The sequence below is a fragment of the Chanos chanos genome, chromosome 1, assembly GCF_902362185.1.
Source record: "Chanos chanos chromosome 1, fChaCha1.1, whole genome shotgun sequence".
NCBI classification, from domain to species: domain Eukaryota; kingdom Metazoa; phylum Chordata; class Actinopteri; order Gonorynchiformes; family Chanidae; genus Chanos; species Chanos chanos.
The window spans coordinates 54,393,516-54,413,989 of NC_044495.1; the positions used below are offsets into that span (position 1 = coordinate 54,393,516).

General features: G+C 42.7%; 3 protein-coding genes across 7 annotated transcripts in view; 1 reads left to right on the forward strand and 2 right to left on the reverse strand.

Moving 5' to 3' along the window:
* Nucleotides 1-830: 830 nt before the first annotated feature.
* Nucleotides 831-4,778, reverse strand: snap29 (synaptosome associated protein 29). Of its 2 annotated transcripts, XM_030774776.1 has the most exons (7): nucleotides 4,739-4,778; nucleotides 3,742-4,013; nucleotides 3,428-3,624; nucleotides 2,922-3,007; nucleotides 2,722-2,826; nucleotides 2,329-2,516; nucleotides 831-1,393 (listed from the first exon to the last, which is right to left on the reverse strand). In XM_030774776.1, the coding sequence occupies exons 2-6, from the start codon at nucleotides 3,994-3,996 to the stop codon at nucleotides 2,356-2,358; spliced, it is 804 nt and encodes a 267-aa protein (XP_030630636.1). In that variant the 5' UTR covers nucleotides 3,997-4,013; nucleotides 4,739-4,778; the 3' UTR covers nucleotides 831-1,393; nucleotides 2,329-2,355. The 2 variants fall into 2 exon arrangements, with proteins under 2 accessions (XP_030630636.1, XP_030630628.1); XM_030774768.1 differs by lacking the exon at nucleotides 831-1,393 and having other exon boundaries at nucleotides 2,218-2,516.
* Nucleotides 4,779-5,611: 833 nt separating this feature from the next.
* Nucleotides 5,612-20,474, forward strand: part of pi4kab (phosphatidylinositol 4-kinase, catalytic, alpha b) — a 28,623-nt gene continuing 13,760 nt past the window's right edge. For 2 of the 4 annotated variants that reach the window (XM_030777062.1, XM_030777080.1), the window contains exons 1-26: nucleotides 5,624-5,722; nucleotides 6,608-6,724; nucleotides 7,377-7,470; nucleotides 7,790-7,878; nucleotides 8,054-8,126; nucleotides 8,219-8,481; nucleotides 8,599-8,665; nucleotides 9,384-9,532; nucleotides 9,859-9,924; nucleotides 10,146-10,242; nucleotides 10,452-10,643; nucleotides 10,932-11,032; nucleotides 11,181-11,310; nucleotides 11,770-11,899; nucleotides 12,043-12,138; nucleotides 12,253-12,436; nucleotides 12,565-12,668; nucleotides 12,991-13,159; nucleotides 13,589-13,639; nucleotides 18,277-18,385; nucleotides 18,565-18,701; nucleotides 18,871-19,004; nucleotides 19,133-19,215; nucleotides 19,390-19,460; nucleotides 19,778-19,902; nucleotides 20,181-20,262. In XM_030777062.1, coding sequence (XP_030632922.1) covers nucleotides 5,624-5,722; nucleotides 6,608-6,724; nucleotides 7,377-7,470; nucleotides 7,790-7,878; nucleotides 8,054-8,126; nucleotides 8,219-8,481; nucleotides 8,599-8,665; nucleotides 9,384-9,532; nucleotides 9,859-9,924; nucleotides 10,146-10,242; nucleotides 10,452-10,643; nucleotides 10,932-11,032; nucleotides 11,181-11,310; nucleotides 11,770-11,899; nucleotides 12,043-12,138; nucleotides 12,253-12,436; nucleotides 12,565-12,668; nucleotides 12,991-13,159; nucleotides 13,589-13,639; nucleotides 18,277-18,385; nucleotides 18,565-18,701; nucleotides 18,871-19,004; nucleotides 19,133-19,215; nucleotides 19,390-19,460; nucleotides 19,778-19,902; nucleotides 20,181-20,262 — 3,012 coding nt within the window. Of the gene's footprint in view, nucleotides 5,723-6,607; nucleotides 6,725-7,376; nucleotides 7,471-7,789; nucleotides 7,879-8,053; nucleotides 8,127-8,218; nucleotides 8,482-8,598; nucleotides 8,666-9,383; nucleotides 9,533-9,858; nucleotides 9,925-10,145; nucleotides 10,243-10,451; nucleotides 10,644-10,931; nucleotides 11,033-11,180; nucleotides 11,311-11,769; nucleotides 11,900-12,042; nucleotides 12,139-12,252; nucleotides 12,437-12,564; nucleotides 12,669-12,990; nucleotides 13,160-13,588; nucleotides 13,640-18,276; nucleotides 18,386-18,564; nucleotides 18,702-18,870; nucleotides 19,005-19,132; nucleotides 19,216-19,389; nucleotides 19,461-19,777; nucleotides 19,903-20,180; nucleotides 20,263-20,474 lie in introns of all 4 variants that reach the window. The other 2 variants (XM_030777088.1, XM_030777070.1) reach the window with 2 other exon arrangements.
* On the reverse strand, nucleotides 14,357-18,009 carry serpind1 (serpin peptidase inhibitor, clade D (heparin cofactor), member 1). The gene is made up of 5 exons (XM_030777100.1): nucleotides 17,882-18,009; nucleotides 16,476-17,422; nucleotides 15,745-16,018; nucleotides 15,309-15,453; nucleotides 14,357-14,952 (listed from the first exon to the last, which is right to left on the reverse strand). The coding sequence occupies exons 2-5, from the start codon at nucleotides 17,407-17,409 to the stop codon at nucleotides 14,761-14,763; spliced, it is 1,545 nt and encodes a 514-aa protein (XP_030632960.1). The 5' UTR covers nucleotides 17,410-17,422; nucleotides 17,882-18,009; the 3' UTR covers nucleotides 14,357-14,760.

Here is a 20,474-nt window from a genome sequence, read left to right on the forward strand (position 1 = left end):
ATTCATCACGCGCCGTTAATGAACGCTTTCGTGTCCGCACGCAGCTGTACTGGCCCGAAAGAATGATAATGAATAGCGACCAAAAACACCTTTAGAAATGAAGGAAACACAGAAGGAAAAGGCCTGGCTCTAAACAACCAAACTGTCACGATACCTGTTGAGGTGGGGATAGTTTATTTCAGCTTACCTGTTATCCTGTTATTAAGTGGCTAACTTTAAGGCTACTATTCTGTAGCCTTGCCCTTAAATGGAACTATTAGTGACTGTAAAGTCTGGCTTGTCCTCTGCTTTTCTCTGTGGGATTAAAAAAAGCAGTTAAGACTAAATTTACGACCACTTCAGGCAACTTTAAAAATACAACATCTGACCTGAGGAAACTTCTTCGTCACACAGCACACGTCAGCTTTAAATTTGACAATGTCGCCATCTATCGGCACATGTACCCAAATACAACGTCTCTGAACAGAGGTTCTAGTTATTGCCACATAGTTCACAGTGATGGATCATCTTTTTCCTCCAGAGGGCTTGATAGTTTATAGTTCGTTGTCATTCTTTGGACCATAAAATTATACGAGCCATTAAAAATAAAAACACAAATCATTAAAGTAAAATGCCTTTCAGAGTTTACTCTCTTCATATGCTACAACTCCAGTCACATTCAGTGTTCACAATTTGAATAAATTGGAGAGTATACTTGGTGAAACAGGTGCTTTACGATTCCACTAAGCAATTGAACGATCTGATCTGAGAAATGATAACAAAAGAGAAGACAGTGAGTGAATCTGAATCACACCACCTTCCTGTCAAAATCAGTCACTTGGGTTAAAAAAAAAAAAAAAAAAAGCAAAGCTGAGAGGAGATTTCATTCACAATACTAACATCACGTCATGAGTTTCTCTAAACAACATCCAAGTGATAAAATGAGCATAGCACAAAGCCTTGAGGACATGACAGGAGATGAATGAATTCACATTAAGGCAGAGTGAGAAGACACCATCCCAGCGCATAACCTCCATGATTCTGACAGGATTTAGCAAACATGTTCCTTTGTCAGACTAGTATTTACCAAAGGCTTGTGAATTTAACAGGACCATATTTTAGCAACAGACTGGAACACTCAGACGTGTCGTGTCAAAGTCCTTCTACATCTTCATAAAGAACCAGCGAAAATGGATTTTTTTGGGGGGGGGGGGGGTGGGGTGGGGGTGGGATTTTTAGGTGAAACGGGGTCCGTCTGTTAGGCCACGTTAGGAGTGTGTGGCAGTCATAAAGGAAACAGTCAAATGTGGCCACACGCCGAACTGTCGAATTCTCTCCAACCTTAGTGGCCGGGTACACTCTGCTGCTGTGAAGGGACTAACAGGTAGTTTTCCTCGAAGCCTTTCACCGGTGCCTGGAAAAACACAGGACCTGTCAGTTTTATTTTAGTTTGGAATCCATCCATCACGTTCAGCATTTGGTATGACTGTTACCAATCAGTGCCTCAGCATGTAAACCATCTTTCCAAAACAGGTGGACACACCCCTTGCAAGACAGCAAAACCACCAGATGTGAAGAATTCAGCATATGGTTAGCAGAGACTACAAAGTATACGAAACCCTGAAAATCCAAACTGCCAAGGCTGTTTAAGATTGACAGCCACAGTAAATTCAAGGTTTTTTTTTTTTTTTGCACATATATTAGTTGCAGCACGGATTGAAAAGTGCAGTTTATTTATTTAATTTGACCCACCCAATGTTTCGTGTTTGCATGCTAGACAGTGCTCAGGTGCTCTGTCAGACAGAGTTATCATTGCTCTTTGCAGCAGGGCATATGTGAGTGTCAGAATAAGAGATATGATGAGATGTTCACAGTATGGTAAGGCATAAACAGGCAATAAGACAAGACCAGTTTTGTCCCTAAATTCATCTGGAGATGAATGTGACAGCGACAAAGAGAAAGACAATATGTGTGACAGGAAGTGGGGAGAGGGAGAGAGAGAGAGAATTTACAAATTCCGGTAACAGAATTATACAAATGGAGAAATGAGGATTAGTCACACTCGGGAAGCAGGGCTGCCTCTACTACGGGTTTAGCACGTGAACCCTGACTACAGCACTCAGTCAAACTGAGTACTGACCACTTCACCTTTTTATGAAGGAACACGCTTACACACACACACACATACACACACACACACACACTCACTGACCCACTTTCAGATTCACTTTCTGTCACTCTCTCTTGCGCACATAAACACACTCAAACGTTTCCCATCAAGAGACAGTCACTGTGTGTGTTGGAAGTAGTGATGTCATGTTATTGAGCGTAAATCCTGTCCAAACCCACCCGGGGAGAGTGTGAGAGAGTCTGAGGCTATTTAAGGTTTTTGAGCTGGCGGTTGGTGGAGCTGATCTTGCCATCCATGCTGTCTACTTTATTGAGCAGAGAATCCAGAGAGACATCCTGGTCGTCGATCTCTGCCTGGAGTCCTAAGCCCAGGTTCTTCAGCCGGCTCAAACCCAAAGACATTTCATCTGAAGAGAAACACCCGATCAATGAGTGAGTGAAACTATAGTCTATGCATTGATCACACATACACACACACACACACACACAGCCTATGCTTAATACATACGACACAATTCTTTACCCATGTAGCTTATTGTTTTTCCAGTCAAAAGCACTGTTCTACTTCGTCACCCAATAGCTTGCTCATCTACAGTCTGAATGTCTCCTCACCCAGATTATTATCCAGTTGTTGGTGGGCAGACCTTAGGTGTTTGTTCTTGGGGTAGCCGTTTTGATTGGACGAGTCATTATCCAACGATGCTGAAGCTCCAAATCCTATTGGACAGACACATCACCATGGGTAATATATATATATTTTTTCAAAAGTAAGAAATTCCCCTCTTGAAGTTAAATACACTGCGTATATTTACCAGATGTATCCAGTTTCCTCAGGTTCGGGTGACTCTCTTGATATTTGTCTTCATGCACTTTGCTGTCAGATAGTGCGTCCTGTAATCTGAAATTATCAAGCACAGAATAAATACACAGAATTTGTTTAAATACATTTCAGTCTATCCAAGAGATTACTTGTACGTTTAACCCCTTTCTAAACAACCCAAAAGGGCAGGTCTTTTTTTTTTCTTCCTTCTTGCATAGTTTTCTTATCAGCATGTTACATTCACTGACTTTGGTGGTTCTTATCTTCCTCAATACCTGTCACACACCACTAGGCCCTGTTTCCTAAACAATGCCACATTTCAAAAAAAAAAAAACAGGATTAAAGTGTCTAAGAGTGGGAGAATGTTAAATGTTAAACACAGGTGGCTGGGTTGTGTAAGCTGTCTAGGCCTGCAGAGGTCTTACTGGATTGTAAGTGAGTAGGTCTTATGGGCTGTTTAACAAAACACTGTTTGTTTCTCTCTTTTTTTTTTTTTACCTGCTGTTGGCCTGGTAACCTGTGGGCTGGTCACGCTGTGGAGGTTTGGGGTCTGGTTTTCCTTTGAAGTAGTTGACCAGTCCGCCCCATACGCTCTTGATGCTGTTAATGTGTCTCTGACTGGTCCTCATGTCCTGCTCCATGTTGTCCACCATCCGCTCAGTCCTCTTCAGGGCCTCACCCTGACGAATCAACTCCTACAAGGAGGGAGAGAGGGAGGGAGAGAGAGAGAGCGAGCGAGAGAGAAAGAGTGACTAAAACAGAGAGAGAGAGACGTATAGAGAAGTTCTTCTGTCTGAGCCCAGTATTCTCACCTCTGCTGTCTCAGCTCCAACTTTCTCAGACTCGTAGATGAGACCCAGCGATCGGTAACTGCTGTCCACGGCGGACTGAGCCGTACGCATGACCTCCTGCTGAAGCTGTCTCTGTCTCCGCTCAGCCGGACTCAAGTTACTCTCCTCGGGCTCATCATCAAAATTAAACCCCCTCTTTGGACCAGAGCGTGAAGTTTCTTCTTCCTCCTCATTGTCATCGGCAAATGGATTGTGTGATTTAGGGTATGCTGCCATTGTCTGGCAAGACTAGACTGAATAAAGTATCAAAAACAGATTATGTTATGGAAATCCAGGTCCCCTAAAAAATGGTAAATGAATTTAACTCTCAACAAGAGTGTCAAAGCGATCCCAAAATTCAATAATGGGTAACAGCCGATGTTGCTTGTTCTGCGTCTCAGCGGAGCTTAGCTGAGCGAACAACAAACTCCTGACCAGCCCCAGGATAGTGGAATAAGGTGAAGTAAACTTTACAACAACCTCTTGTACGAGTTCGGCTCTGATAGAGGGGGGGCTGCTACTAACTTCTCCAAATTAGAGGAAAAGCGCTGACAGTTAAAACAATGGAACAACATCCGCTATGTTTGAAGAGGTCAGCAAAAACAGAATGTAGTACACCTTCTCTATTTCTTATGCAACACATGAAAACCAAAACTGAAAGACACGTAACGGAAATCTGTCAACCAAAGAAATGACAGGGGTAATCGCAAAATACAACAGTTAATGAATTTCAAGGTATTCATGAATTCATGCAATACTAAAAATCCAATTTGGCTTGCAAATCATAGCTTTGAGTTGGTTGGCTAGGTCGCTAGCCACTTGCGCTAGGTAGTGAGCCGCTCCGTTGTGTAAGGGTGAACGTTTAAGCGGCATTTATTTTGACGCCCTCATCAGTTAAATGGTCTAACTAACGATTTACTAAGAAATAATTTCTGTCAAAGTAAAACGACATCAACACATCTTTATGAAAATAGCCTACCTTCGATCTCTGTGCGCTGACTTGTCTTCGCTCTCAGCTGACTGTGGACTGGTACTCCAGTTTCCTGTCTCGTCATGGTGATGTCATGATTGAATTAGAGATGCGTTCAAGTACGCGAGCGTATTTTCTCTGAAAATTAAGTGTTCTGGCAGGTGTTCAGTAGAACGCGGGCTATTTAATTCTCACTTCCCTTCCCTTTAAAATTTTATTATAAAGGTTAAGGTTATTTGAATACAAAACTATATATTCAAGATGATTAGATATCTGGACGGTTTTTGAGAATGTAATGTTTATTTGCTCTGATAAAATGTAAAAATACTTAACAGCGATTAGCTGTATTTCCAATAATCTGAATGTAGTAGACTCAGCGTACCTGTAACGAGCTTTTGAAAGGATGTGCTTTCTATCTACTACAATTATTCCATGTGCTACGCAGTTTTAACAGCTAACCACCGATCTTCCTGCAAGTCAGGTTTTCTATAAATGAACATTTATTTAGACCGCTGACATTCCGCACGTTTCTCATTCCACATACGCTAGTGTTATCCTACCCTTTAAACTGTTGCTGTTTGAAATGAATATGAAGATTTAAAATTGTTACAAATTTAAAACGATACGTCAACAAACACATGTGTGATTACTTCCTTGTGAATGAGAATGTTTTTGTTCCTAAACACTAAAAAGACTGAACATAATATTTAGTTGAAAGTTAACAGGCAAATCCAAGTTTGACGTATCTTCTCCTGCACATATTTCGAAGTAATTTCTGTTCGCGCTGTGCCGTTTGAACCGTCCGAGTTTCCGTATTGCGGATTCCCTCGCCCACAAGGCTACATTTGTTGCAATCTTTTTTCAACTTTCTCGTTCAGATGGTACGGGGTAAACATGTCGACGAAGGGAGGAGGTACGAGGGGGTTCTACTTCAACACAGTTCTGTCGCTAGCGCGGTCGCTAGCAGCTCATCAGCCGGCACCTGTCGATAAGGTAAAGACGTAGTTTAACAATGCATTTGTAACATTAACTGGAAGTTATTTGTTTAGTTATTTGTTTTGTCCCAACAGACTTGTCATATGTACGCACTCTCATTTTGCACGGTTTTCACTGGCAGCCAGACAGGTGTTATCATTTGACTGCAGGTGTACAGCACGCTTGTCACGAGAAATGGTGTGGTATAACCGTTTACAAGTTTTAGAAGCACTGTGAATTTGCGAGGCGGGGTTTTACTCTATCAGGTGCTCATTTACTGTGAAAAACGTAATGTAATTCATGATTCTCAGGATGCCAGGTATATTCTCCCATTTATCTTATTAAATATTATCAGAAGAATTGTTTGTATTCATTCGCTTTAGAGTAGATCTTACTAAACTTGTAAAAGATGATACGCTTTAAAGTGATCGGAACCTAAAGCGAGCAAGAAGTCAAGATGATTTGACATATGACATAATGCGGAGCATGCAAGATAAACAAAAGCTTTCCTTTACGACATCTATTTGTGACAGTTGCGGAACTGCGTGACAGAAGAATGCATTTGAATGCACCTCGCGTGCAGTTAACCTTACTCCGTCGTCATTATATGTCGCTCTCTCTACGGGAGAAGCAAGTGTTTCATAATCTCCTTTTTCTCGACGTTGTGCTAGTAAATGATATCTGAATACCCAACAGGTTAATCCAGTTCAATTCTTGTGGTGCCAGTTTTTAAACTAGTGATCGGTAAAGCGCTGTTTAAACCAACCTTTTTGTTATCAGCTTTTCCCTTGCTCACTGATACATTCTTCAGTCTTTACTGTAATCTAAAACTGACTTCAGAACAGGGTTTTAATCCAGTACTCGTCCCCCTCTCTCTCCTTCTTCTCTGTCTGTATCTATCAGGTACAAAAGCTGCTATGCATGTGCCCATCAGATGCCCGGGGGGTGTTCACTCTGGACATCCGTCGCAGAGATGCAGTTGTAGCGCTGGGAGTGTTTTTGGTAGAATCAGGTTTACAGGTGAGTACAAAATTTAAGGTAAAGAAGTTTAAAAGTGAGGGAAATGGGTGTGTTAGTTATTTCCTTATCACCTCCTGACTGTATTTTACGTCAATATTACTCATATTGCAATGTTCTGTTTATTTAGTGGGTGGTTTACATATGTGGCTTAGGAGAGAGTGTGGTGTGTGGTTGTAAGCCTGTTAGCTGGTAAGCTCTAATGAACAGAGCTCTGTGATAAATCAGCTGATGTTCTTACAGAAGGATTAGAACAGCTACCAGAGTAAGCCACTTTAGGCAAAACTAAGCATTTTCCTGCCCATACTAACATGCCATAGTCACCCCCCCCCCCCCGAGTCTCTCACGCCCCTCTCATACCACTTTATTCAAATGTTAATGCTTTGTGAGCAATGTTTCTACTAGCTCATTAACCAGTATTATTAATACTTTAGGCAATACATTCCAACTTGTTCTGGGTCATATTTTAATGAGCACTAAAAGTGTCTTAGCAAATGTAACCTACATGTTTTGTCTGTACCTATTGCATGATTATAGTACCAGTGGTGCAAATGAGCAGTAGATGTGATTTGCATGACTGGAGAGCAAGTTCTCATTAGCCGCAGAACCTGGAGTAGCTTCAGGAGCAGCATGTTGTCTTTTTTGATGTGTGCAGCACAAAGACACGATTTTGGGCTACCTCCTGAGCTTGCTGAGAGGGCTTCCCAGGGTGCAATGGGTGGAGGAGACCGGCACCAGGAAAGGCAGAGGTAAGCATTTTTTCATTATCGACCTCACTCCTAATGATCAGACTGATCTTAACTGAACACAAATACTAAACTGGACAGTAAGGAGGGGCAAAGGTAATTGCACAGTTATGGCCTCTCAGATAAAAATCAGCGATTAAACACTCATGACACTGAAATGCTTGTTCTTACTTTGACGTAGGTTAATCCTTGTCTCATACAGTGATTTAGCATTTTGACAAGTACGTTCATTCACTTACATGAATGTCTGAGAGTTTTCAATGTACTGGTTAATTTGTTGGTGTGTTTGGAGAGGCTGAGTTGACGTCACTTTTCCCCACAGAAACTCTGCCCATGGCTGAGAACTTTAGTTTCTGTCTGGTCACATTACTGTCTGATGTTGCCCAGAGAGACCCGCAGTCGCGCTCTCAGGTCAGTCATGGATTTTTTTTTCTTTCTGTCTCTTCTGTCTCTCTGACTCTTTCTGTCTTTCTCTCTCTCTCTCTCTGTCTCTCTCTGTCTCTCTCTTACACACATGCACACGCCCACGCACACATTCTAGACTTTCAAGTCTTTATACTTGTATATTTACTTAATCCTTTTAAAGATTTTGGAAGCTGTTATGGAGGTGATACAGTCTCTGCTTGAGATGTGCCAAGCGCCCGAAAACCACGACAAAGGTGTGGATCCAGACACATTGCAGTATACACAGAGAAAATAGCTTATGTGCCTACTCGTGCCTACTTATGTACGTATGTTTGTCTCTCTCTAGTTTACCTGTGCAGGTACGTAGTACCGAGCCTCCTGGGAGTCACTCGAGCCTTTGGTCGCTATAGCCACACTGGCGAAGCGCTTTTATCCCTGCTCTTCCCGCGAGGGTCTCCCCAGGCACCTCAGCGTGTCGCTATGGAAACAGAGGGGGTTCGCCGGCGTTCTTTCAATGACTTCCGATCCATCTTGCCAAGCTCCCTGCTCGCCGTGTGTCAGGGGGACACGTTGAGACGTAAGGCTGGCACCTCCAACCCAGATACACAGGTACGGCCGACTCCACTAAACGTACCTATTCGTTTGGTCAGTTATTTTTGTTTTTATTTATTCATTTATTTATTCCATACACACGCACTCAGACACACTGCTGTCTCTGATTTACAGGTCAGCCCTGAGAGAGGAGGACCCTCCCCATGTTCTCCTACAGCTCCGGGTCCGCAGTACTTTGAAGGTGAATAAAGGAACGAGCTCTCCTCAAACGCCCTGCATCACCCGCGTCGATAGATCCCTGTGACGGGACACTCTCAGTTTCTAAGCTCAAGCGAAGCTAGTTATCCTCATAATGACCCTTAAGCGCGAACGTTTCTGAAGTGATTTCAGAGTCCACAGTTCAAATGAAAATAACTCTTGAGTGTTGTTTCGCATGTTGTTGTTCTATGAAGCCTTCCACCCCATTCCATTCATCGTGGTTCATTTCAAGCTCAGAGCTGTTTTAGTTGTGTACTGCTTTGGACTGCAATGTACTATACTATAACTTGTTTCATACGTTGTGACATATTCATTATATTCATTATGTACTATGTATATAACTCCTGCACTATGGCAATAACTTCCATCTACCTCAGTGTTCTCACTTTACGGCTATGTATTACGTTACCAATTACTGCACCATGTTCAGAAACAACCTTTATTTTATCTTCTTTTTTATATTCTACTTATTCTACTTATTCTACTTATATTCTTATTAAATTCTACTATTTTATTCTATGTTGTGTTTGGTGTGTGCTGATGGTGTTGTTGCGACAATTGAATTTCCCTCGGGATTAATAAAGTATTTCGTATTTGTATTCGTATAGCTCTGTGATGATAATGAGGGCGAGGTTGCTGATGACCTTGATGATGATTGACGATAACAAGATTTTTTTTTTTGTTTTTTTTTTTATTTAAAGGTTCGTATCTCCCGGACGGCAGTGCGTTAGACCCTGATTACTACTTCACCACAGTGAGCTCCAGCTTCTCAGTGTCTCCACTCTTCACTGGTGCCAGCGGTCAGGAGATCAGTGTCCCCTCGGAGCTGCTTAGACAGCTCCTACACATGGTACAAAACACAACAGGGCTATTCAGCCCTGGCCCACAAATCCTTATGACCTGCCAAACAGTGACTACACACAGTTTTCAGTTTTCCCCAGTGGTCTTGGATACACTCTCTCTGCAGCTTCAGAAATAAGCTAACACAGCTCAAAAGTATTTTGAATTTTTTTTTTTGGAATTGCGCACTCCATGTTGAAACAAATGGTGTATGGTGTCATGTTAATGGTTGAGAAATTTTGTGGTGTATTTGCTTTTTTTTTTTTTTTTTGTCTTTGGGAGAGGCTAGTTTGTGAGAGAATAAAGGTCATAAGTGTCATCCATCTCTGTGTGCAGGTGAAGAGGTTTGTGTCAGATTCCTTTTTGAAGACCCTAGATGCCACCATGGAAGAGGTCATTGAGGTGAGATCAGTGTCAGCAGAGTTGACCAGCAGTAGTAAACTTTTTAAGTGCAGACTCTTTTTTTTTTCTTTTTTAACTTCCTGTTTTACTTATCAAACCTCAACAGACATAGACGAGTTGATCGTAATCAGGGTATTTTGTAAAGGTCTAGTACTTGTTTCCTCATCTTTTGGTTTTTTAAAGGTGGAGATGTTTCATTTTTCTTCCTCTTTGTTTTCCAGGCCAATTCTAGTCTGGATATGTTTTACAAGGCCTTCAGTGACCCGCTGTATGTGGGAATGTTTAAAATGCTCAGGGATACACTATATTATATGAGAGGTCAGTGAACACGCGTGTCTTTTGTTAGCCCTCCTGTTTTGAAAAGTGTCTTGAACTGTCGTTGCTGTTGCCTCTCAATCCTTTGCCTGCTGCATGATTTAAAATGCATTAACGTGGGTGTCTGTGCTTGTACTGTGACCGTTTTTTTAAAGATTCAATGAGTGAGACGACTTAACCTCGCTTCCCTCCTTTTTTTTTTTTTCCGTCAGATCTGCAGGCCTCCTTTGTGAAGGAGGTGCACGACTTTGTGCTAGAGCAATTCAGCAGCAGCCAGTCCGAGTTGCAGAGAGTGCTCCATGAGGCTGACCGGTTGCCAGGGGAACCAAGTCCTCTGAAGTTGCGTTGCCAGGCCAACGCAGCCTGTGTGGACCTCATGGTGTGGGCAGTGAAAGATGAGCAAGGTGGGAGGGGAATTAAATACTGGCTGCCAGCCGAACAAGATTTCCCAGACTGCAAAAATAGCAAACAATGGCTGTGTAACATAAGATCGTGACTCGCACATCTGAACTGTGACAAAGCATCTGACAAATGTACTTCAGTGTGTCTGTCTATCTATATATCTATCTAGCTAGCTAGCTAGCTGTCTGTCTATCTGTCTATCTATATATCTATCTAGCTAGCTGTCTGTCAGTCTGCGTCTGTCTGTTATTATGTATATTAATGAAGTTTGCCCTCGACTTCTGTGTTAGGTGCTGAGAATCTGTGCACCAAACTGTCAGAGAAGCTGCAGTCAAAGACATCCAGCAAAATGATAATTGCACACATGCCGCTGCTCATCTGCTGCCTGCAGGTACTGAGAGATAGCTGGCCGGTGGGGGGGTTGCTGGAGTAAATAGGGTAATGAAGGGAAAGGGGTGGGGGGGAGGAAAAAAAGACGCAGCGAGAGCTGGTGATTAAAAGGCTGAAGTTAATTACGCGTTTCTCTCTCGCCCTCTCAGGGACTTGGGCGGCTGTGTGAGCGTTTTCCAGTGATTGCTCACTCTGCTACCACGTCGCTCAAGGACTTCCTGGTGGTGCCGTCGCCCGTGTTGATTAAGCTTTACAAGTACCACAGTCAGTATAGCGCAGGTAATTAACTTTGCCAATAGCACAGATACTGTACAAGGCCTATAATAGCTATACAGAACTCAGATTAATGTCCTAACCACAACATAGCACAAAAATACCACATAACACAGAGGAAAACGTCGGTCTGTCACACATACTTACATGTCTAGGTACCGTAGTAGGTAGAACACAAGTGATTTATTGTCTATACTCAGTAGGCGATTTGTTATCTTTTAACAGGGGGGATGGTCCCAATGGTCACTGACACTACTCTATAGAGTGTGTAGGGGGATGACAGTTCAACAGGGGGGATGCATTTTGGTCATTTTCCTAACAAGAGCGATGGTGTCCCCCCTCATCCCCCTACAAATCGCCTACTGCCTATACTGCAGCACGTAGGAGAAAGCCTTTGAACTCATTTTGCTGTGTAATCGATATCCTGATACAATAGTGATATTGACTGTGTCCTCTCTGGTTAAGGGGGTGGAGACATCAAGATCAATGTGACCAATGAACATTCCCAGTCGACTTTCAACCTGCTGCCTCACCGGAAGGACCAACCCTCCATGTACGAGCAACTCCGAGACATTTCCATCGACAATGTCTGCAGGTACACTTACTTTTTCCTATATATAAATAATCTACCCGCATCATTTCACAAGTTCCTAAAAGCGTCACGCAGTAATTGTGTTTGTTCATGTGTGCGCTAACGCCAATGGTGGTAGAAAATAACGTTTTATTGTGTGGTCTTAGGTGTCTGAAGGCTGGTCTCACGATGGATCCTGTGATAGTTGAGGCTTTCCTTGCTAGCCTCTCTAATCGACTTTATATCTCCCAAGAGAATGACAAGTAAGATCAACCATCAGGTTCGACCACACACTTGATCTTGAGATCGATAATGATGATGATGATGATGATGATGATGTTGGTGATGGTTGGTGACGCTTGTTTTTGCTCCTTCAGGGATGCCCACCTGATTCCAGACCACACGATCCGTGCTTTGGGCCACATCGCCGTGGCGATGAGGGACAGTCCAAAAGTGATGGAGCCCATTCTCCAGATCCTTCAGCAGAAGTTCTGCCAGCCTCCGTCCCAGCTGGACGTGCTCATCATAGACCAGCTTGGCTGTATGGTCATCACGGGCAACGTAAGCATCACCGGTGCAAAGCCTCACCGTTGGCCCTCAGGGCTGTGAAAGGTTTTAGTGTAAAAAGCTGTTTGGCTAAGAGCTTTTGTTTGATCCGTGTTTAAAAAACATTAATGTTTTTGTCACAGCAATACATCTACCAGGAGGTGTGGAACCTGTTTCAGCAGATTAGTGTAAAAGCCAGCAATGTTGTTTACTCTGCCACAAAAGACTACAGAGACCATGGTTACAGGTAAGGCTGTGAGTGTGAGTGTGTGAGAGAGAGAGAGAGACAGAAAGAGAGACGGTTTGCAAGATTACAGAACTAAGTGTCGGATAAGCAGGTCGATTAGAAATTGAATCGTTGATTGTTGTACTTTAGGAAGGCTATAAAACATTTCGTGGATGACTTAAAATTGTGTCTTTTCGGTTTGGTCTGGGAGCACAGAATTAAAAGAACTGATTTAATGAGACAACATCCCAAGCAACTGAGCTGACAGCGATACAGCCGTTTTGAAGATTAACGGTTCAGATGGCGCCGTCTCGTCTTTTTTAATCTCTCTTTCTCCGTACAGGCACTGCTCCTTGGCGGTGATCAACGCCTTGGCTAACATCGCCGCTAACCTGCAGGGGGAGCAGTTGGTGGACGAGCTGCTTGTCAATTTGCTGGAACTGTTTGTACAACTTGGCCTGGAGGGCAAGAGAGCTAGCGAACGTGCCAGTGACAAGGGAACAGCCCTCAAGGTGTGTGTGTGTGTGTGTTTGTGTGTGTGTGTGTGTGTGTGTGTGTGTTTGTGTGTGTGTGTGTGTGTGTGTGTGTGTGTGTGTGTGTGTGTGTGTGTGTGTGTGTGTGTGTGTGTGTGCGTGCGTGCCCATGGGTTCTGAATAGACCAGCTCTTATGCTGTTTTGAATGTAGTCAATACAAATTAGCAGTTAACTACAGATATATGCACTCATATAGACTTTTGTCAGTAGAGGCTAAATCTATATATACATTAACAGTGAGGTTTGGTACTGTTCTTGAACACAGTGTCCGTGAGATCAGATCTATGCAGTTTGCAATTATGTATTGCAAGCACACAAAATACTCGTGCATCAAATGACGTTGTTTTTGTTTACATTTGAAATATATTGGGCTGTTATTTCCACTCTATTTATTTTAACCGCTCTAGGCCTCCAGCAGCGCAGGAAACCTTGGCGTTCTCATCCCAGTCATTGCTGTGGTGAGTGATCACACAAACAGTCTTTATTTTTGTACAGTTTATCAGTTTCTCTGGCATTGCCTGGGGCCATGTGTTCTTTAACAGCATGTTTCATGTACTGAATAATTTATTTACATCATGTCAGTAGACTTACCACGCAAGCTGTCATTGGGTTGTAGTTTAAAACGCATCCAAAATTGCACCATACTTCACTCCAAGGACAAAGTTAAGCTACCGAGTGGAGATGGGGAGCTTTGACATTATTGCCAGCTCTTAGAATCAGATCTATACTTAATGTCTGTGTCCCTCTGTGGGTGACAATATTAAGGCTTCGTTGACAAAGATCTGTGAAAGATTTTCGATGAAAACCTGTGATATCGCTGGTAACAGCCTCTGATTGTTTTTGTCCCAATCGAACATTCTTCTGGTTAGATTTTAACTCTCCCGACAAATATTTGCCCGTCTTGCAAAACGAGGCGGTGAACGTTGGTGTACCTAAGGACTTTTGATTTTCACCGTTGGTGTGCAACACTACAGGAGCCTTACACAGAGGCATACTTCAGACGATTTAAACGCTGTATTTTTGGTGGTGTCCATGAAGCAAAGCTATGTCTATTTTAGCGTTAATGTGGACTTAATGGTTAAACGCAGGTATAAAAGCATACCTGTGTAAATTTTTTTTTTCTCCCCCTCTTTCTGTCAGCTATGACTGTTCATGCCCTTATGTGCTTGTCTGTGTCTCGTTGATGAATGTGAGTTTAATTGTTAATAATTCGAAAATAGAAATTGCACAACACTGAGTATCTATGACAAATACAATCTGGAAATACTCTTCTATGTCTTGATTACAAAACATAAAAATGTTTAATAGCGCAAAGGTGTAGCTTGCCACATAGCAAAAATAGCTCCATTACACAATCTTTCCATGTTTACTCATTCAACACGGATTGATTTCCATCTCTTAATCTGGTATGTGTTGTTTTTTTTTTTTTTTTTATACATTTTTGTGTGTATATTTGTGAAAGATCAGTTGCTCTTGAGGATGAGTCAGTAGGTGTGTGTGTGTGTGTGTGTGTGTGCACGTGTGTGTGCGCGCGTAGGTGCGTGCCTGCATGTGTGTGTGTGTGTGTGCGCGCGCAGGGTTAGTTTTGTGATGGGTCGACCACTCGGCCCATGAACACGAGACAGTCTGTGCGATGTTCGTAAATGAGGAAGAGGAAGGGTCGGTCCACAACAAAACGCGTCTGTGTTGAAAGAGGCATGAAGCCAATGTGAGTCATGGCTGCAGCCTCTGTTCCCTCCTCATTCACAGTGATAGTACCCTGGTGCTTAAACTAGAGAGAGAGAGAGAGAGAGAGAGGGAGGGGGGAACACAAGGGTACTGTTGATGTTGGTTTAAAATGTTGCAATATCTCAGGCCAGTGAGTTCAGTAAGTCATGGATCCAAAGTTTGAACATATCCACAAACTTGTTTTTCACAAACAAACTATGACTCAATGTTGCTTAATGCAACAAATATAAAAGTGATTAAGTCTACATGAGTGACAAAGTTAAAAACCCTGTAACAAACAGCTTAACTGGGACAGCATATTGGCTGTTTGAGAGAAGCATATTTGCTATTGTGGGAGTGATGATGATGATGATTGATGATGATGGCGTGAGAGATAAAATGATAAAGTAACGTTTTTACCCAGTTGATGGTAATGTCCTCAGAAGTCATGGGGGAAAAGTCACCCTTGTGGTTGAACAGCTCGGTCAGACCCATTTCCTTCAGATGTTCTATTATGTCATAGTTCTGCTCCAGCTTGAAACGAGGGAATACCACTTCACGTGTCCTAAAGGAAAAGGGTAGCACTCTTAGTCTTTCAAAAAAGTTCCGGTACTTTTCACTTGACAATGTCAGGTAAGGTTATTACAACTAAAACATGTAGAAGAGAGCACTCCTTTCCTCAGATTCTTGACTTTACACTATTTATTTCGTACAGAACATCAATGACAACGACAACATAAAAATCAACCTGTTGTTGTCCATCATTTGGTACTCCATGCTATAGCTGAGTGTCATGTTCCTAAGGTTCTCGGTGGTTGTCAAGTTCTGTGTTTTATTGTTACGTAGCTTGTTTTACCTGTTAGTCATGCTTTTGAGCCACTTGTCGACGACGGTAGGGGAGATGTCCTGTTCGAGAGCTCTCATGCCCGAGATTTTCTGCGGGACAACGATGAGCATGCTAATGTTTCCCACGTAGGACAACAGCAGGATGTCGCAGTTCAGCTCGTGGTCGACGGTTGCCAAGTAACTGCCCTTGTTCTGCATCATTGGCACGCGCACCTGCTTTTTCTCATTCACGCGAAAGTTCCGATAATGAGTCTGCTCTTTTGGGAATTTCTGTTCCCATGTACCTGAAAAAAAGAAAGAAAGAAAGAGAGAGAGAGAGAGAGAGAGAGACTTATTTTTTTAGGCTCTTTTCTCTTTTGTGTAATTACATTGTGATGAAATGCTGTAATAACAGTGCTATAGCAAACATTTCTCTGTTTAGGGCATCTGACTATCTTTACTGAAGCATAACTTAAGATGTGTATGGGTGATTTTGCTGTTGCACTGTATGTATTGTAAATGGTTGTAATAATGCGTGTAGGCGCCATTACGTAGGGTTGATCAGTCATTTAAAGGCAAAATGCAGAACACAAAGTATTTGGAGATGAACATATTATTGATTATTTGTTTAGAAAGGTCACTTGAGCTACTTCCTCATGTTATTTTGTCCATATTGCCTAATCTCATTTATCAGTTTAAAAAGTTGACAAATATATTTTAGTCTGTAGAGTAGTTCTCTCTTTTACTTCTTGGTCTGTTTACCTTTAAAGTAGAGGTAGTTCAGTAGCATCACCACCATATTGGGATCCACACTCTTTAGTGGCTCTTTAATCAGGCCTTTGGTGATCTTCTGGATCCTCCAATTGGCCTTCACCAGGAACGCAGGATCTCGGAAATCCACCGACTGTGGCTCGGCAAAGTAGTACGTCTTTGCGTCAGCCCGGAAACCCTCGGACACGTTCACGTTTTTCTTCACGTACAGGTCGTTCACAGAGCGCAGCGTGTAGCCGAAATTCCGTCTGAAGAGCCGGTGAGTGAGCTTGCGGAAGAGCTTGTGCACGGTCGAGTTGTCGTAGTGAACGCTGGCGTTGACAAACTCTGCGAATCCCAGAGTTTGGTACAGCTGTTCTTGGGTCGACGGACCAGCACCCAGCGCCATCATCCCCATGGCGATGGAGATCCCGGCAGGAGCCAGCAGGATGTTGTCGCTTTGGTTCAAGTGATTACGGAGGCTTCGATAAAGACGAAACCCAAAGTGGGAATTTACCACGTTGATTCGCTGGAGACGCGTTCGCCCATGGAAGAGGCGAAGTAGCTTAGCCCGGCGAACCTTGGGGTCGGAGGGTTCGGTGGACAGGTCAAGGTCAGGAGAAGGGGTTGGGAGCTCGTCGATCCGATCACCTTCGTCGTAGTCATCCGAGCCTTCAGCCAGAATCTTATCAAAATCGATATAGTCCTCCTCCTCAAAGCCATCCAATGTCAAATCATTGGTTACAGTGTTCTCACGATGGAAGTCCAGAGGGATTGACTCCATATCTAAGGTCTCTCCTCCTAGAGGAAGACCTCTGGGATCCACAGACCTGGGCTCTCCGGTGTTTGGGTCATGAAAACTGAAGTGTGAGTCAAGGTCTTTCACTCCAGCCAGAACTGGGCAGGTCAGGAGAGAGACCGTCGCTATGAACTTGAGAACCAACATCCCCGGGGAAATACTGCGGACAAAATGATTTCCGCTCTTAGATAAGACTCAAAATCTTGAAAACTTTACAATTCTCTCATGACTTGACTTCAAACATTAAAGTGCTGCTTGACCAGCTGTGATTAACTGTATTAAGACAGTTCAAAATAGACTAAATAGAGTGTCAACACGTATCTCATCATCTATTTCTTTTAAAACCAGCGATTGTGAGTACGTATGCTTAAAACTCACTAAATGCCTTTGAAATCACAAAGTAGGCAGGAACATAATATTACGTTGATTGATTGATAGAATTAGGCTACTGAGTGGATTTGTCGTTTTAAAGATGGCTATGAGAACAGAAGCACAACAGAAATATATTTTTCTGATACTAGAGGCATTCTACTCATACTAATAAACTTATTGTAGTATTACTAATATAATAATCATATAGCAAGATCTTCCAGACCAATAAGGAGCCTCCGTTACTTACCAGATCCTTTTTCTGTAGTGATGGGAATTTGCGTTCTGTCTGTTTGTCTTCTGTCCAGCTGTTCCCCTCTGCTGGACTTTGATGTCGGCCTGTGCTGTTCAAACAGTCTCCAGTTCAAATAGTGTCCACGCAATTCTTCCTTTGCAATGTTTAACTCTTCCTGCGCACGCTATTTCCAGCACCCTCCTTAAAAAAAAAAAAAAAAATTACTCGTTTGGTCCAGACGTCAAATTTATTCAACGTCCTTAAATGTTTGAGTAGGATCAAATAGGACTCACGTAGGCGTAGGACTTACATGAACATTCGGTTCTACTTTGGCATTTAGTCCCTCATCTTGACAACGTTCCACGACATTAAAAAAGTGCTTTGGCATTTGTTTCTCTGCTTGACTTTAGCTGACCCGCCGGCTGCCGCCCATTAAAGAGGCCAAACCACGCCTGCAGAAGCTCTTCAGGGACTTTTGGCTCTATTCTGTTGTCATGGGCTTTGCTGTGGAAGGCTCTGGTAAAATGACACAACGACACACAGAATATAAACTTGAAAGCTGTTGAAACTGCTCTGTTTTCCATATGCACTTCTCTGAATGTTTGTACATGAAGAATCTCGTGTGCTTTGAGTGTCATGACGGTGTGTATTTTTTTTGTGTGTTTGTTTGTTTGTGTGTGTACGTGTGTGTTTACTAGGACTGTGGCCAGAAGAATGGTACGAGGGAGTGTGTGAGATTGCCACCAAGTCCCCGCTGCTCACGTTCCCCAGTGGAGAACCGTTGCGCTCAGAGCTCCAGTATAACTCAGCTCTCAAAAACGACACTGTCACACCGGTAAAATTCATCAGTCTGTCCTTGTCTCCTGTCTGTCGCATTCCTTCTTTCACTCACCTCATGTGCCACTCTTCATTCTTACTTCATTCTTTTAATATCCACGTACATCAGATTCTTCGCATCCTTTGAAGATATGACATCAGAAGCATCCCTTTTTTTTTTTTTGTAGGCGGAGCTTAGCGAGTTGCGGAGCACCATAATTAACCTGCTAGACCCCTCCCCCGAGACAGCCACCTTCATTAATAAACTGGACTTCGCCATGTCCACGTACCTACTGTCTGTCTACAGACTGGAGTACATGAGGTTAGCCATGTCTCTTTCTCTTTCTCCCGGCGCTCTCCCCTTTTCGCAATGTTCAGTCGTCTTTTCACTCCTTTATCGGTCCGCTGTCATAATGTGTACACCTCATCCTTTCATCTCGCAAATTTCAGGATGCTGCACTCTAACGATCCTGACCGGTTCCAAGTGATGTTCAGGTACTACGAGGACAAAGCCATCCAGAAAGATAAGTCAGGTAATTCCCCAAGTCTTTTTTTCTCTAGCTGGAATTTAGAATACACCTTTTGCATGTGTTATTTTTGTATCATCCTTAATCTCTCATCCTTTCTTCTCTCTCCTTGTCTTCTTTTTTTTTTTTTTACTCTTGTTTTCTCTTGCTCTATCTCACTCCTCCTCCTATTCTCTGTAGGTATGATCCACTGTGTGATATGTGTAGGCGATAAGGTGTTTGAGGTTTTCCTTCAAATGATGGCTGAAAAGGTGAGCAAGTTTTCATCTCTCTACTCATGCCTTCCTCCCTCATCTTTCAGTTATTATCCTCATCTGAAGTCACTTCAGTTCAACCTGTTTTACTCATATTTATTTTGCATTAATATAAACACTAAAACACCAAGCGAGTGATAGGAAAAAGAGGAGAACAGGACATAAGTTAATTCACTGTCTCTCTTAGTATAATTCATTCAGTCACTTTAACTTAATGAGTTTATTGTATTAGTGAGGCCCAGTGATAATGGATAGTGTATGTGATGTTCAGCCCTAGAAATGGTGTTTTTTTTTTTATCATGTTCTCTCTTCAGACGAAGACAAAAGAACATGAGGAAGAACTGGAGTGCCATGCTCAGTTCCTGCTGGTGAACTTCAATCACACGCAGAAAAAGATCAGGAGAGCTGCAGACAAGTATCTCTCAGGACTGGCGGAAACGTGAGTCTCTTTTAAAAGAAAGACAAAACTCTCAGGAGAAAGAGCTTCCGTTCAGCTTTGTGTCCTCCTTCAGCGCTGTGTGCAGTCCCTGATAAAAAATCCCAGTTTTTACAGTCCATGATGTTGAGTTTAAAGAGTAGATCTTGAAAAAGGAGATGTGGGTTTCGGGATACGAGTATTTTTTATGGTTCTTGCGTCTTTATTTTTTTGTCTTTTCCGTTGATCTGCTGTGTAAGTCTCTCTTGTTCTCTTTCACTCTCTTAATCTTTCTCTTCCAGTTTCCCCCATTTGCTGTGGAGTGGACGAGTGTTAAAAACTATGTTGGACATCCTGCAGACTCTCTCTCTGTCATTGAGTGCTGTGAGTGTTCACTTCTGTCTATCCCAGTCTGCCATTTTACAAAGCCAAACTGACTATTTAGTCCCACTGAGACTACAATTCCCATCAGCCAACACTCAGAATTCTTTGGATTTTTAGTTTTAATTCATTTTGATCCCTGCACTAAAACTATGTTTATGAAACTGGTAAACCCACTCATGAGGAATCGAAAGTCTTGTGGCTGTGATTGGGTG